General features: G+C 34.7%; 1 protein-coding gene across 6 annotated transcripts; it reads left to right on the top strand.

The window, feature by feature from the left end:
- Positions 1-4,829: 4,829 nt before the first annotated feature.
- LOC121781301 (nodulin homeobox-like) lies at positions 4,830-14,985 on the top strand. Of its 6 annotated transcripts, none has more exons than XM_042179054.1 (18): positions 4,830-5,024; positions 5,304-5,385; positions 5,870-5,995; positions 6,083-6,241; positions 7,050-7,112; positions 7,194-7,325; positions 7,491-7,709; positions 8,330-8,458; positions 8,618-8,713; positions 9,184-9,345; positions 10,009-10,109; positions 10,253-10,344; positions 10,427-10,549; positions 10,622-10,691; positions 10,905-10,968; positions 12,942-13,463; positions 13,608-13,642; positions 13,848-14,985. In XM_042179054.1, the coding sequence occupies exons 2-18, from the start codon at positions 5,314-5,316 to the stop codon at positions 14,716-14,718; spliced, it is 3,036 nt and encodes a 1,011-aa protein (XP_042034988.1). In that variant the 5' UTR covers positions 4,830-5,024; positions 5,304-5,313; the 3' UTR covers positions 14,719-14,985. The 6 variants fall into 6 exon arrangements, with proteins under 6 accessions (XP_042034988.1, XP_042034991.1, XP_042035008.1 ...); XM_042179057.1 differs by having other exon boundaries at positions 7,029-7,112; positions 7,194-7,268; XM_042179045.1 differs by having other exon boundaries at positions 4,831-5,024; positions 7,029-7,112.
- The last annotated feature ends 245 nt before the right edge of the window (positions 14,986-15,230 follow it).

Raw genomic sequence — 15,230 nt, 5'->3', positions numbered from 1 at the left:
CTACGATTTAATATCATTTGAGCTACCTCTTTACTGTTTCAAACTTTTTTTGGTGAAAATACTCTCACGGCCATAACGGGCAATTCTGTCTATTTACTCTCTTTTCTTTATAGAAATAATTTAATTTTATCTCTCTTGATTTTAATTTGCCCCTCTTCCTTCTTTTTTTCTCTTTTCTTTCCTATTTTTTCCTTATCTCTTTTAGTAATGAAGAGTGAATGAATAAACTTAAATGCCTTTCATTGGCTTGAGGGTATTTTCGTTCAAAAACATTTAAAATGGTAAAAAAGCAGCTCAATCAATATTAAATTGAAGTTAATGGATCTGAAAATATATTTTCAAATGCTACGTACCAAAATTGATACATTAGCAAAGTTTGCCGACAAAAAAATTATAATAATAATAAAATAAAAAATAAAAAAATTGTACCCTCTAAAATATAACTATACTTGCCGCGCAAACTATTTGTATTATGATATTTTCAATCATAACATTACAGGAGTACAAAATAAAAAATAATTTAGAATAGTCACCAGCCAAATAATCAAGGAGCCTCCGTTTGATGAAACCAAGGATTGAAGATTTTGCTGTCGTGTTTGTGTCCCAACTTTATTCGTTTAGATTTTATATACCAAGCATCATGAAAGCGTTCGATTTGCCAACCATGTTTTCATAATGACGCATCTTTATTTTATAATTGCACATTTTACTTGGCTACAATATACTAGTATTACTATACGATACAGTGACCAAACTATTACACAATATGCAAATTAATAGAACCATTACAAAAAAAGTCTTGTGTTGTCTCAACTTTATTATATAATACGAGGGTGTTCGGTTTGCAAGATTGTATCCCGAAATTAAATATATGATGTGATTGGTTTCTGACATTCAATCCCACAATTCAATCATAGATGGATAACCATGGATAATTAGTTATAGCTAACCCCACATGATTAAAATAATCTCATAATTCAATCCTAGATTATATATTGATAGTATTATTTTATTTATGAAACCGAACACCACCTACAATGATTAAATTATTACACAATATGCAAATTAACATAATCATTATGAAAAAAGTACAAATATCTTGGTAATCTTTGTGTTATCTCAACTTGGCCAATTAATATATTGTCCAAGTATAAATATGTACATATAAATAACATCCCTAATATTTGATTTATAATACCTATATATACGTGGATAAACGACATAAAACTAATTTTGGATGTATATTGTAAGTCAATTGAGATAATCCAAACTTCTACTTTGTGAAGAGATAAATCCTTCAATTTTCGTATAATGTGAAATGCATATATACAGAGACGACATTTAGAAGCTAACAGAATCAAAAGAAACTACGCAGTCTACCCCATATATATCCATAATTCCCTTTCATCGTGTAATATGTAATCGTCAAAGTCTTTATAGCAGTAGTATACTATTTAAAAAATGTAGTTTAATCGATGAAAATATTTTGGTAGATTTAGTGAAAGGGGTATGGGGGTACATGACTGCATTGGGCTCCATTGGGAGTTTTAGAATTATTGGGTATATAGTAAACTGAAGTATGTATAATTGATGGAGTACATTTTTTTGCACAACAAAAATATGATCATAGCCATTAGCAAACCATTAACAATGGTGATCCACATATCTATCCAAGTAACAACAAATCAATATATTAATACTACTATAACATACATACAAATAAAGAGAAAAAAAAAAACTTCAGATGGAACAGTGGAACACCCATGAACATGATCAAGCACTCATGCAACATGATCCAAACACCCGTGCAACATGATTCAAACACCAAAAATAGAAAGGACTAGGTATTGATGTCACAATCGGTAATCAAACGAAAAGAAGAAGGAACAACCACATGGTAAGAAAACATAACAAACTGTTAGTTAACAAGATGGCCACTCTTTGAGTGAACTCTTTAGACCACCTTTATCGGTCATTGGAGTCGACCTCCACGTAATTTTACAATTAAAAAAATAAAAATAAAAATCTAAACATGGGTCTCTCTCTCCTCGACCCATGTCGCTCTCTCTCCTCAAACCAACCGACGGGTCTCCCTTCTCATTTCACCATTCATCCAATGAGGTTGTGCCAAATGGCACAATTTCATTGGCTGATATTTTTATTTTTAATAATTAATATATTTTTAATGTATTACATTAAAAAATTATAAAATTTATACCAAAATTCATAATTTTTCTTCCTCTATAAATAGAGACCACATTTGCTATAGTTTTGCACACAAAAAATATCATCTTTTCTCCTCCTATAATCCTTATTGTTTAGTAGAATTTCATATTTTCTAGTCTTCATCTTATGTATGAGCACCAATGAATTTCAATTTCGTATTTCCATGATTGTAATTTATGTTTTTTATTTGTTTGTTTTTATAATTTTTAGTTTGTCCTTTATTGCGTTTTTCGATAATTTTACAATAATAAGTATTTCATGAAATAATAATAGTATTAAAAATAATATAAAAATAAATATATAATAGTGGGGTTGGGTGGTCATTGATAAACCATGAAAATATGTGTGGTTGGGTTGGGTGAATATTAATGATGTGGAAGATGATGTGGATGAGATAGAAATGAATTAAATATTGAAAAAGTGGATGGTTGGGTTGGGTTGGAGGGTTGCTCATAAACATGGTCTTAATCTTGCTCACATTACGATATCATTGAAAATTTCCATTACATATCTTAGTGAGAAGGGGAACTCAGAGCACTCTCCTTTCACTCAAGTTTCAAGACCAAAAAATTAGTATTTGATTCTTAAATTTCCAATTAAATTTATATTCTTGAAACTTAATCTTATTAAGAATGTCCCATATACCAATATATGTTTCTCAAGCTAAAAAATAATTGATGATTACTAGTATGGATGTGTAATTAATTATAAAAATATTTGTACTGCTTTAACATATTTTTTCTCGCTTGAGCTATGTTTACCCTGTTTACTAGTATTATGAAGCGTACCATTTTCAAATGGATCGATACAAAATGTCCTAAAAAGGCTACACAGCAATCTATTGTGTAGTAATTTTTTTTAATTATTAGTGTGACGTTAACAAAGGAAAAAAATACTATTGCATTATAAATTGTTATATTTTATTTTAAAGTTATACGTAATTATTACTGTAATTATTAATTGGGGCAATTGGCAAGCATAAGAGCATCCGCAATGGGCGGACGATGGCACGCCCGATGGCGCTCATCGTGCGCGCCATCCATCGTCCGCGTGCGCGCCATAGGGCGCGGACGATAGTCGCGCCCTATACTTCGGTCGCGGAGGATAGCTCGGACGATGGCTATCGTCCGCGCCATCGTCCGCCCCATTGTGGAGGTCGCGGACGATCGACCGCGGACGATGGCACGCGGTTTCGTTTTTTATAAATACCGCCTCAAGAAGTGTACCGACCCCGACGAAGCCGAATATCTCCGGACGTTACTCGATGAGCTGCGTCGGAAGTTGGGAATTGAGCCGACTTAGTTTTTTTTTATATTTATTAGTTCAATGATGTAACTTTTTTTTATTAAAACTTCGCCGTTTGTTATTTAGACCGTTTTTTATTTACTCGTTACTTTTATTTGAAAACAGTTAAATTAATTAAACAAAACAATAAAATAATGATGTGACGCGCCATAGGACGCACCTTAGGGCGCCCCACTGGAGGTGGGGAGGTAGGAGGATAAAACTGCTGATGTGGCGCGCCATAGGCCTCGCCTTAGAGCGCGCCCCATTGCTAATGCTCTAAGTAATCTTAATTATACCAAACTATTGGAGTAATAGGAGTAATTTTTATTTTTGCACCAAATTTACCACATTGGCGGCATGCAAACATAACATAGATCCGACACGGGGGCCCACCAATCGTGGTGCTACTGCTATTCAAATTCAAATCTTTTTATTAACGAATTCATGTTATTTTATTAATTTGTTTTGTATTGTTTGGCCATCTTGATTGATTTGACCGTTGCAGATCCCGTCACTCATAGGATTCTTCATGCTTTTCTGCCTCATTCCAATTTATTCTGTAAATTCAAAAGTTTGTCATATTTTAGTCATGTGATCGTGCTTGCAAGCCCAAAACATTATTTAGTGGGCTTTTCATGTAGATAGTTTCTTTTATGTAGGGTATAATCTTTGGGCTTAAGGTTGTGAGTTCGTGGGCCGGTTGTGATTGTGATTATGTTTGCAACAAAAATAGTGGTTAACCATCTTGAAAATTCTCTTCCACAAGTATTTTAACTGCCAGGGAAGAAAATCCCATCTCTCAATTTGAAAATCAGCTGCAAAAACTATAAGTCTATAAAGTTCAATAGTATACTTTTTTTAATTCGCATGATATTATTTGAATTACGTTGTTGATTTGATGTTTCACTAATGACGTAGTTGAGTTATTTGATAAGTGTGTTGACGAAAATTATAAAATTCATAGGTAATAGTGTTGTCATTATAAAAATTTATGAATGTCACAATAAATACAATTTAACTACTAAAAGATTAGACATTATAGAAGTATTAAGAAAAATAATAAATTTTGTTATTTTTATGATTAATTTTTATAATTATGGAAGGACGAAAATCCATAATTTTTTTCTGATAATTTATTCTTTTATATATTTTCATTTTATTCACTAAATATAACTCTCTCTCTCTTTTTTAATGTAAAACGATGGAATAAAGATTTTACATAAAAAGGAAAATCCCAATAAAACTCAATCTTTAAGCCTATGAAAAATGAAAAATGAAAAATTACAGGGGCATAATAGTCAGCCAATATAGGCTAAGCAGCCTACGCCACCGCGGCGCATAGTAGCATCGCGTGCTACTCTTTACTGTCAATCAAACCTTTCATGAAAAGGAAACAAATTGATTAAGATTTGCGCAATTCGCTTCGAGCGTTACTTGAATTCGCTCCACTTTATGCCGCGCTTCGATGCTCGAAGCAGTATCTTTGGCTGTTTTCTCTTTCAAAATTTAAGGTATGTTAGGGCTTTTAAGAGGGTTTCAATTTTCTCTCACTCTTATTTTCATGAATTATGTCAATTCTGCCACTTTAGGTTCGAACATAACGGTAAAAAGCTCAAAAAATTGCGTGCAGTCGCGCTTATTTTGCATAGAACAGTCGTGCATAGTTTTTTTTTGAAGTGGAAATAAATGTTCCTACATGCTGCTGTGTCTTTATACTCTCGAAATGCGTTTTTATGCGAAGGAGTTATTTATGTTCTTATTTTTCCTAAATTAACTGTGTGATTATATAGATTCTGAAGAATGAGGGCATCAAACGAAGCTTCCACCAGCATTGAGCTGGCGAACAGTTTATTTCGAGGCCGATCTGAGGTGGTAAGTTGAGTAAAAGAGAACTAGCTCGGTATGTTAGCTTTTTTCAATAGTTAATAAATGAACGCCAAAGATTAATAATGAAATCAAGGCTTTATATTTGTGTGCATTGAAATTTGCATGACCTGTGTGTATCACTAGAGAGTTAATTTAACTGATATTTACTGTTGAATCAATATTTCTAAATTGTTTTGTGTGCATTTCTTGGGGAAGATTCTGTACACCTATTTTTATAATACAGTGGCACTGCGGATCATTTAATGTGGATTATATGTCGTTAAAAGAGATTGCTTTGCAACAAAAAATATTGTCTGCACTCAGTATTTATGTGCTAAATATATCACCAATGAACTCCATTTTGTACCTTGCTGACTTCCTCCTCACTCTCAGGACAAACTCCCTCCCTTTTAGAATTTTAAAGAAGTTAGACTATGTGAGTGGAAATCATAAGGTTCCATAATGATTTTGTCTTTTGTTTTTAATTAAGGCACTTGATTTAATTGCTGCGGTCAAGGGACTGCATGAGCTTAGTCCTCAACAGCTTGGCAAACTAATCAAAGATTCTGGGAACAATGTGGTCAGGCACATTGCTGAGGATGGATCGTGTATACAGGTTATTAGGAAGAAATCAAAGCTATACTGTTATTGCTATTTAAACTCTGTAATTAATGTCAATGTTGCAATCACATGATTATTGCAGGTTGACTTGGAAAAATTTGCAAGGTGTCTGCCTCTTCATCTTATTGCAGTGATTATGGCTTGGGAAAGGGACAAATCAACATTCAAGTATTTGTTATGTGGAATTCTTCTCTTGCATTCCATGTGTGATCTTGCCTCTCGGGTGCCCAAAATTGAGCAGGTTAGAAATCAAACTATATTTTATCATCATGTCAAGCAGATGTTACTGGTCTAAATTTTTTAAGTTTGCAGAAGTTTAAGGCTTATATACGTTTATAATTGCCTATGTGTTTGCTGATTGATGCAAGCATAACAGACATAAAGAGATGGAAAGAAAATCCTTATTTGGACTCGATTACTTTACTAGTGGCTTGTGGTCTGTTGGGCTGTTTTCAGCATCATATAACAATCTGTTTCTTGCATTCATTTCCTTTTCCTGCTTTAGGTTGCTCACTCGTGTTTTCACCCTTAATATTATGATACTTGCAGTCATGAATACTTATTGTAATATATAGAGGTTTAAAAGTATTTTAATGAGTTTTTTCTGGGTATCATGTGAGTTCGTGACAACCTTTCTGCTTACTTTTCCCTAGTTTTAGGTCATTGCAGTTGCTAGCCTTTCTGCTTAAACTATAGCTTCTGAAGCTCATAAGCCCATTAATCATTCGTGCGAGTTGCAAATTATTAGCTGCTTAATGCTTCTATAGGTGCTTTATCTCTGTCTCTCCAGTGCCCTTTAGGTTTTTAAACTCTAACAATTAAGATTATAGCTCCTTATCTTCACATTGCTCGTAGCTATCTCTGAAATCTATCTTCCCTGTTCTTTTGTACTTGGAAAATATTGTCATTCTCAAGTCTCAACTTCTGGAAACTCACTTGTTATGTGTGTTATGATGTGGTTAACTGATTATATTCATATACATCCTCTATATGCCCCTAATCCACATACCATTATATGTTTTCTAAAGATATTGCTTGATGATGTGAAGATATCAGAACAGCTAATTGACCTGGTCTTTTATCTGCTAGTTCTCCTTGGTGCATACAAACAGGTCGCTATTCATTTTTCTTTCTTATAATTTTAGATCTTTGCTTTGTTGTTGGTAGATGTGTACTGACTTCTTAGTATCCAGGAAACTCACACCATTCCCAATGACATGGTTCTTCTTCATTCAGCTCTGGTTGCTTGCAGTCTAAAATTGTTGACGGTCATTGTTTCACCACAGTACCAAGAGGTTGCTCAAGTTTTGACTGCATATTACAAGGTTATCCAGGAAATATTTGGTGAAAACTAAACTGTGTAAATCACTTGTTTTATGCGTGTATAACCTTGACTTAACTCTTAACTTTCCTTCCTACTCCATCTTGGTGGTGTTGTTTCAAAACTTTGTTCAATGATGTCGTGGCTGAGTAAGTGGAGTTGATCGCAGGTGGACATATTCATGGAGGCTGCGTTCTCTGCTGTTTGTGTTGATGTCAAGTTTCTGCAGACCAAACTGTCTGCTCAACATGGTGATTCATCTGGAAGTGCTTCCCCTACTGCTGAAGAGACCTTGAATCACCTTTGCCAGCAGTGTGATTCTTCTCTTCAATTTTTACAGTCCCTGTGTCAGCAAAAGTTGTTTCGGGAATGCGTTGTTAAGAACAAGGTTTTTCTGGATATATTTCCTTTCATCTATTAGAGTTCTCATTGCCTGTATGCATTGACATTTCTTTATGAGATCAAATGTGGTCTAAACATGTTTTCTGATCCAGGAATTGAAACTGAGACCTTTGGCCTTAGGCATTATTATTAACCACTCTACCGCTTGACCAACATTCACACATAATTTCTATTTTTGATGCATCTGAATTCATTGGTCTAGGACTTCAGTTTTTTTCCATATGAGATTGTAAAAGATTCCATAATCAGTTTGACTTTCTTATCATGTTACTGTTTTATCTGATGAATGTTGGTCTCCTGTATGGCTTAGGATCTGTATGTTACATTTGAGTTTAGGTGAAAATGTTGTTGTTAGCTATGGAGGAATGTAATTATTAGACGTATCAATACAAACCAAATGATTTTACTATGTGGGCAGTCTTTTTTCTTTTGTTCTTTTAGCTAGAGTAGTGCTGTGAAATAGCATATAACAGGTTTTATCAAGAGCTCATTGGTTAAACTAAAATCTCACACTATTGAGTCTCTCCTCATTCCTTATTATTATCTCTTTATCCTCTTTTGTTTCTTTATTGATTTTCTTCCTGGTAACCTGATAATTGATTCCAGGAGTTATGTGGCAATGGTGGTGTTCTTGTTCTGGTTCAGGCCGTCATGAACTTGAAGTTATCAGGCTCAGACAATACCTCCTCGTACATGGCTGCTACCTCTCGTCTAAAGTCTAAAGCTTTATCTATTGTGAGTTCACTATCCAATTAAGATAAGTGGACAGGTCTTTGAATATTTTAACTACTGATAAAGTAAGCACACCTTAGATTTTTTATGTGCATGTGCTTGGTATGGCTGCGTGAACAGACCCTTCTTTGTTTAATTAGTAACAATATTTTTTTGCTGCAGCTTTTGCACCTTTGTGAAGCAGAAAGTGTATCCTACCTTGATGAGGTGGCCAGCAATACTGCTAGTCAGGATTTGGCAAAGTCTGTCGGACTCGAGGTATTGGTTTCTAGAATTAACTTTGATTTGAATTTTTTGTCATTACTCTTGGAGAGATACATGTTTTGTTGTGTTCATAATAGGAAAAACATTTCTGAGTTCCTTTAGATCTGTTATAAATACATTGAAAAATTAGCAGGTTACTCTGAAAATGGAACAATCTTAAATGTGAAATTCACACATTGAAAAAACCCAAATATGACAAATTTCATATGATTTTCAACTGCTTATCATAGTCGTAGTCTGTTTTATTTTCCAGGCGTAATTGGGTCTATAACAATGTTTATAGGAGTAGTATTTACTGTACAATAAGCGTTGCAATATCTGCACATTGAGAAGATTTTACCTTCTATACATGCACAATTGTTAATTTGTTATTTTGTTCTTAATGATTTTGGTATATATTTGTTACATGGCTTAACATTTATACCCCTAACTTCGTGGTATTGTGGGCATTTGTTTTTGTATAGGTTCTTGACTTGCTGAAAAAACTGTTTGGTATAGATTCCACACAGTTAAATGCTCCCTTTGAGGTAAGCTACCCAAAGGGGCAACTGGAACTTAATGCAATGCGCCTGGCAGATGTTTTCTCAGATGATTCAAACTTTCGATCATTCATCATGATAAATTTTGTAAGCTTTCCAGCAGTACAGCTAATTTTAGATTTTGCAGAGTGCTGCAGCTTCATGATTTTTCATTGGTGTGTGTGCGCGCTGTTTGCTTCCATTAGCCTTTCATGATTAAAGGTCAAAAAGACTCAAAGCATGATATCTGAACAATACAGGTGCAAAATTGAAATATAAACCCTCGTCTGGAACAGTTTACCCATGCCATTATAATGTACAAATAACTTACTGGTTCTCATACATGGAGCTGCAATTGGTACACTATATATCAGCTGAGGCCCGTGCTTAGAAAACGCCTTTGCCTATTCCAACAAATTAATGATGTACATGAAGAAATTTTTGAGATTAGATGCAGGTTTAAATAAATGGATGTTAATCTTATGAATGTAACTTTTGAATGAAATGGTGATAACTTTAGCACCTTGAGTGACTTAAACTTGACAGTTACTCCCTCCGTCCCATTTCATGTGACACATCTTTTTCGCACGTGTTTTGGGAAAATCATAATAAATAGTTAAAGTGGAGAGAAAGTAAAGTAAGGGAGAGAATAATGTAGAGGAGAGTCTCATCATTATATTCTCTCTCAAGAGTAACTAGATATCATGCATTTTTATAATTATTTCTCAAGGAAATCGTGCTTTTTCTGACCCTTCCAATGTGTTCCTTTAGAGGGAAGCTTTAGCGGCAATTTTTCTACTCCCTCATGGAGAGTTTGTATCTGGCTGGTGCTCATCTGATCTTCTAGTTTCTGAAGAGGATGCACCATTAGAGTATGTATTATTTACCACACCTTGATAATTTTTATCTCACCAAATTAGTCAGTTACAACTATTACATGGTTTGAAATACCCTAAGGCCTAAACCATGTAAGTATACAGATGCTTAAATTAAAATTGACCATTTGGCCTTGCAGTGTTCCTCGGTCGTCTTATGCCCATCAGAGAACGTCTTTGTTGATTAAAGTGATTGCAAACCTTCATTGCTTTAATCCTGATGTATGCCAGGGTAAATGATTTAGTAATTTCCGGTTCCAATTAGGGTATGCTGTTTGCTATTATTTAACTAATAAGATTTGTTTCAATCCCAGACGAGAAAGATCTGTTTCTCAACAAGTTCATTCAGTTCATACAGAAGGACTATCAGAAAATGTCAGATGGATCCCTCTCTACTTCCGAAGCTGACAAAGTTTCCACTGTTAGCAAGAACTTATGTATGACTGCTTCTAACTTTTGCATTGGTTAATTGAGTAAATTCTATATTCTAATTAGTCTTTTGCATGTAGGTTCACTGTTAAGTCATGCAGAATCTTTAGTTCCAGAATTTTTGAACGAAGATGATGTACAACTGCTGAGGTACTATTAATATAATTGTCCTCTTCCAATGACTCTTAGTTTGCAATATAGATAATAAAACATTCTAACACATGGTCACTATCTGATTCTTATAGTCACCTTTTGTTCTGTAATACGCTTGCTTCACTCACCACATTTATTCATCTTGTGCATTCATGTATTCTTTGATTATTATTTTGTTAGGCTATCTAAGAGTGGAAATATTCTTTGTAGGTTATTTATAAGTCAGTTTGAGTCACGGATTGTTCGTGCTGCATCTGAAGATCATCTGGTCCATGTAAAACCTCTCTGGCTTAAACTACGGATAGTAGTCATTTTTTTTCAGAAAGCATCAAGTGCATTTGTTTTTGAGATCTTAATTGAAATGATATTTACATTAGGGCATTTATATTTTTTTTATCACATTTTTGCACCATAATATCATTTCAGTCATTTAGTGTTTAATTTAGCTTTTAGACCGTCATCCCTGCAATAGCTAAAACCAATGGATGTTGGGAAAATGTCACACACCTTTGGGGATTTCTTTTCTTTTTCGGGCATTAACAAAATTGCTGACTAGGGTAGATAGTATAGAACATGTCAAAGACTTATTGGAGGAACATGACGTATCAGCAGTCAGAAAACAACAACTGAAATCATTGCTATAGATTACTACTTCCTCTGTCCCAAGTTACTTGAGCCGTATTCTTTTTTGGATTGTCCCAAGTTACTTGAGTCATTTCTCTTTTTGGCTAAAAACAAAACATCTAATCACACCTACTTTATTCTTTCTTTTATTTTCTCTCTTCTTTCTCTTACTTTATTCCCTCCTCTACTTTATTTAACTCACTAAACACAACTTCCTTAATCTCGTGCCGAAAAGAAACGCCTCAAGTAACGTGGGACGGAGGGAGTACTTATTATGAGCTCAAGTAAAGGTAACAGCCGAAATTCGGGGGGGGGGGGATCATTGAACATAGTGCAAAAGATACAAATATTTACATCATATCCCTCTTTTTTGTGAGGTATCCTTGTTACCCTTTTACAGTACTTGTGATGTAGTCTTTGATTCAACTAGATCACAATTTCACTTCTGAAAGAACTTGGAAAAATAAATTGTCTTGGGATGACTGGTTTCTATAATTCTTTTGTCCATGAGCATTGTCTAGCCTAAATTATTTTTTTAAACAGATTATGAAGTTCAATAACATAATGCTAATTAAAAATAATCTGACTGGTAAGTCCAATTTACAGAAACAATGGTTTATAAAAGGCAACTGCTCTCTTGTGGTATCAAATTTACATTGACATCCTTTATTCCTACTCTCTCCGTTCCACAGTTTCTGCACTCGTTTTGAAAAAATGATAATAAATAGTTAAAGTGAATAAAGAGTAAAGTAAGTTAGAGAATAATGCAGAGAAGACTCTTATCTACATTATTTTTTTACTTTACTCTTTCTCCACTTTAACTATTTATTACTCCCTTTATCACAATGTAGCTTAGTCGTATTCCTTTTTGGCTTGTCCAACTGTAGCCGAGTCATTTCCTGTTTCGGCAAAAAAAAATCCTCTCCTACTTTACTCTCTTATTTTATTCTCTCTTCATCTCTCTACCTTTTTCCTTTCTACTTTATTCTTCTTTTATTTAACTCACTTAAAACAATTTTTTTTAAATCTCATGCCGAAAAGAAACGCTTCTACCAAGGGACGGAGGGAGTATCATTTTTCCAAAACGAGTGCAGAAAATAAAACGGCTCTACTACTGTGGAACGGAAGGAGTATTTCACTAACTGAACTTTCCATCTTTTGGCTTCACGTAACTACACTTGCAATGTCATGTATGCAAAGATTATATGTGAAAATATGTTTGGACGTGTATTGTTGTAAATTTGTAGATAACTAAATAGTCGTTGCAGTTTGCCATTGAAAACAAACATCCAAGAGGTGTTTGCAATCTATAAATTTGGACGTGTATTGTTGTAAATTGTCCATATTTCAGATTTAGTTATCCATTAAAAGTAATGTGATTTAACTGATGATCACCTTGGGACCTCTACAAGTTCATAATTGTAAACTTCTTATATGTTCAACAGTATATTCAAGCTCCAGCGCAACTTTGAATTATCAACGTTTTTATTTGGCGATGTGCTTGATCCATGATTACACAGATTTCCGTATGTGACTAAGACATGGTCCTGCTAGATCAAGATTTTTCTAGTTCTCTTTCAACTATTGTAACTTCTTTCTGAATTTTTTTAGTTTTTGGTTTAGGATGAGAAAAATGCAATGGTGTATTCTTTACCCTTACACAAAGAAATAAGCCCAGGTCATGAAAATAATGTTGTCAACATGGGACAGGGCACACTGGACCTTGGTTTCCGAGAAGTGGATCAATTTGATGCGACCAGGAATGGGGATGAGCAATTTTTTGATAGGAAGAACTCTGGGATGATGGAGCAGGACAAATCCAATGGGCCCTCTGTAAATTCGCGAGATAATGAGAAAGATGCTCGAGCTTTTGATACTAGTGGGTCAGATTCCAGCCCCACTCGAGGAAAGACCCACTTTGATCAAATGGGTGTTGATCGTATCAAGCAACATAGCTTTGACGAAACTGCTGAAGAGGAAAAGATCGATCCTATACATTCTGAAGAGAAGCAGCAAAGGAAACGCAAGAGAACTGTAATGAATGATAAACAGATAGCTCTTATTGAATCTGCACTTATAGATGAACCTGATATGCACCGCAATGCACCTGTACTACGGTTGTGGGCTGATAAATTGAGTATTCATGTGAGTGAATAAATATATTTTATATTGTGATACTCTCATAATACTTAATACTATCATTTATATAAAAAATTTGATTTGTAATGCCTACTTATATATTGGTTTTATTCTCTATAAAGTTCAGTTTTTTATTTTATTTTTTCTCAGGGTGCCGAGGTTACAACTTCAAGGCTAAAAAATTGGTAGGGGGCTCATATTCTTTTCCGCGAGTTCTTCATTTTTTCATCATATGATTTTGGTTTAGTGTTTTCCAAATGTTTGACATTCTTACTTGCCATAAATTGGATTTGCATATGTAGATGTAAATTCTGTGCATAAGTTGATTTTTGTTTAATTATTGGGTTCTTTACATTACAATGATAATTATTTATTGTGTTAAATCTCCAGGCTGAATAATCGGAAAGCTAGGCTGGCACGTGCAGCTAAAGATGTTCGTGTGTCATATGATGGAGACAGTGCAGACAGACTAGGAATCTCTGGGCATCTTGACTCACCCCGTAGCTCTATGGATGATACCCATATCTCATTTTCTGCAAGAGGGAACATTGCTGATGAGGTTACCAACATTGCAGTGGTAGCTAATGATGACGAAAACTTGGGGACTTCATGTGCTGCACCTATGGATATTGAGGTTACAGACATTGAAGTGGTAGCTAAAGCGGACGAAGGTTTGGGGACTTCACGTGCTGCACCTAGGGATATTGCAACACCAAGCTTGCCCTTTGGACTGGGGCAATATGTAATGCTTGTTGACGAGAGACGGGGGGAGGTTGGGAAAGGTGCAGTGTTTCAAATTAGTGGACAATGGTGTGGGAATAGCTTGTATAAATCCGGCATGTGCGTTGTGGACATCAAGGAGCTCTCAGTCGACAAAAGTTCCAATGTTCTACACCCTGTGGAGGGCACATGCGACTCATTTTATCAGACTGAAAAAAGATTTGGTTTGATACGAGTCTTGTGGGATATAAACAAACTCTTTCTCTACTTTCAGCCCGGGGAATACGTGATGCTTCGAGGCGATAAACAACAGGAGATTGGGAAAGGCATGGTTTTTCAAGTACGTGGATATTGGAATGGGGTGGATTTGGAGCAATCTGGGGTGTGCGTAGTTGACATCAAGAAATTATCAATCGATAGATTTGCTGACCTTCCGCATCCAGTGGAAGCAACGGGCAACTCGTTCTATCAGTCTCAGAAAAGGAATGGTGTGATGAGAGTTCTGTGGGATTCAAACAAACTCTCCCGGTTGCAACCTTAGTGATTCAAATGGGCTCGAGCTTGTTAGCATCTGTTGGAGTTCATTTTGTTCATCAAGTTCGAAATTTGAAGGCAAGCAAATGTAGTAACTGTAACTATTGTGCTGCTGCTGCTGCTAGTAGTATAACATGGGGAATATTTTGTTGTTGTTAGAGATGACCGCTTCAGTGTATTCTAATTCTCAACTAAATTCTACTACTATGATTTTTGTCCAACTTCTGCTGACTTACTCTTATTAAAAATCAATATGGGTTTCGAATCATGCTTACAATACTATAATTCAATTTTTATTTTTCATGGATATTTATTTATAAATAATTTTAAAAAGTCTAACATATACTCCCTCCGTCCTGCGCGTTAGTTGCACAATTTTTATTTTTCATGGATATTTCATTTTGGACACGGAAATTAAGAAATGAGTAATTAGTGTTTTAAGTAGAATGGATAATAAGATAGGTAAAGTGATTAAATATTTTAGGAATGAGTTTTAATTTCAATTTTTATCCAATTTTT

The sequence above is a fragment of the Salvia splendens genome, chromosome 2, assembly GCF_004379255.2.
Source record: "Salvia splendens isolate huo1 chromosome 2, SspV2, whole genome shotgun sequence".
NCBI classification, from domain to species: Eukaryota; Viridiplantae; Streptophyta; class Magnoliopsida; order Lamiales; family Lamiaceae; genus Salvia; species Salvia splendens.
Note: the sequence above shows the minus strand (reverse complement) of the source record. Positions and strands in the feature narration are given on the sequence as shown.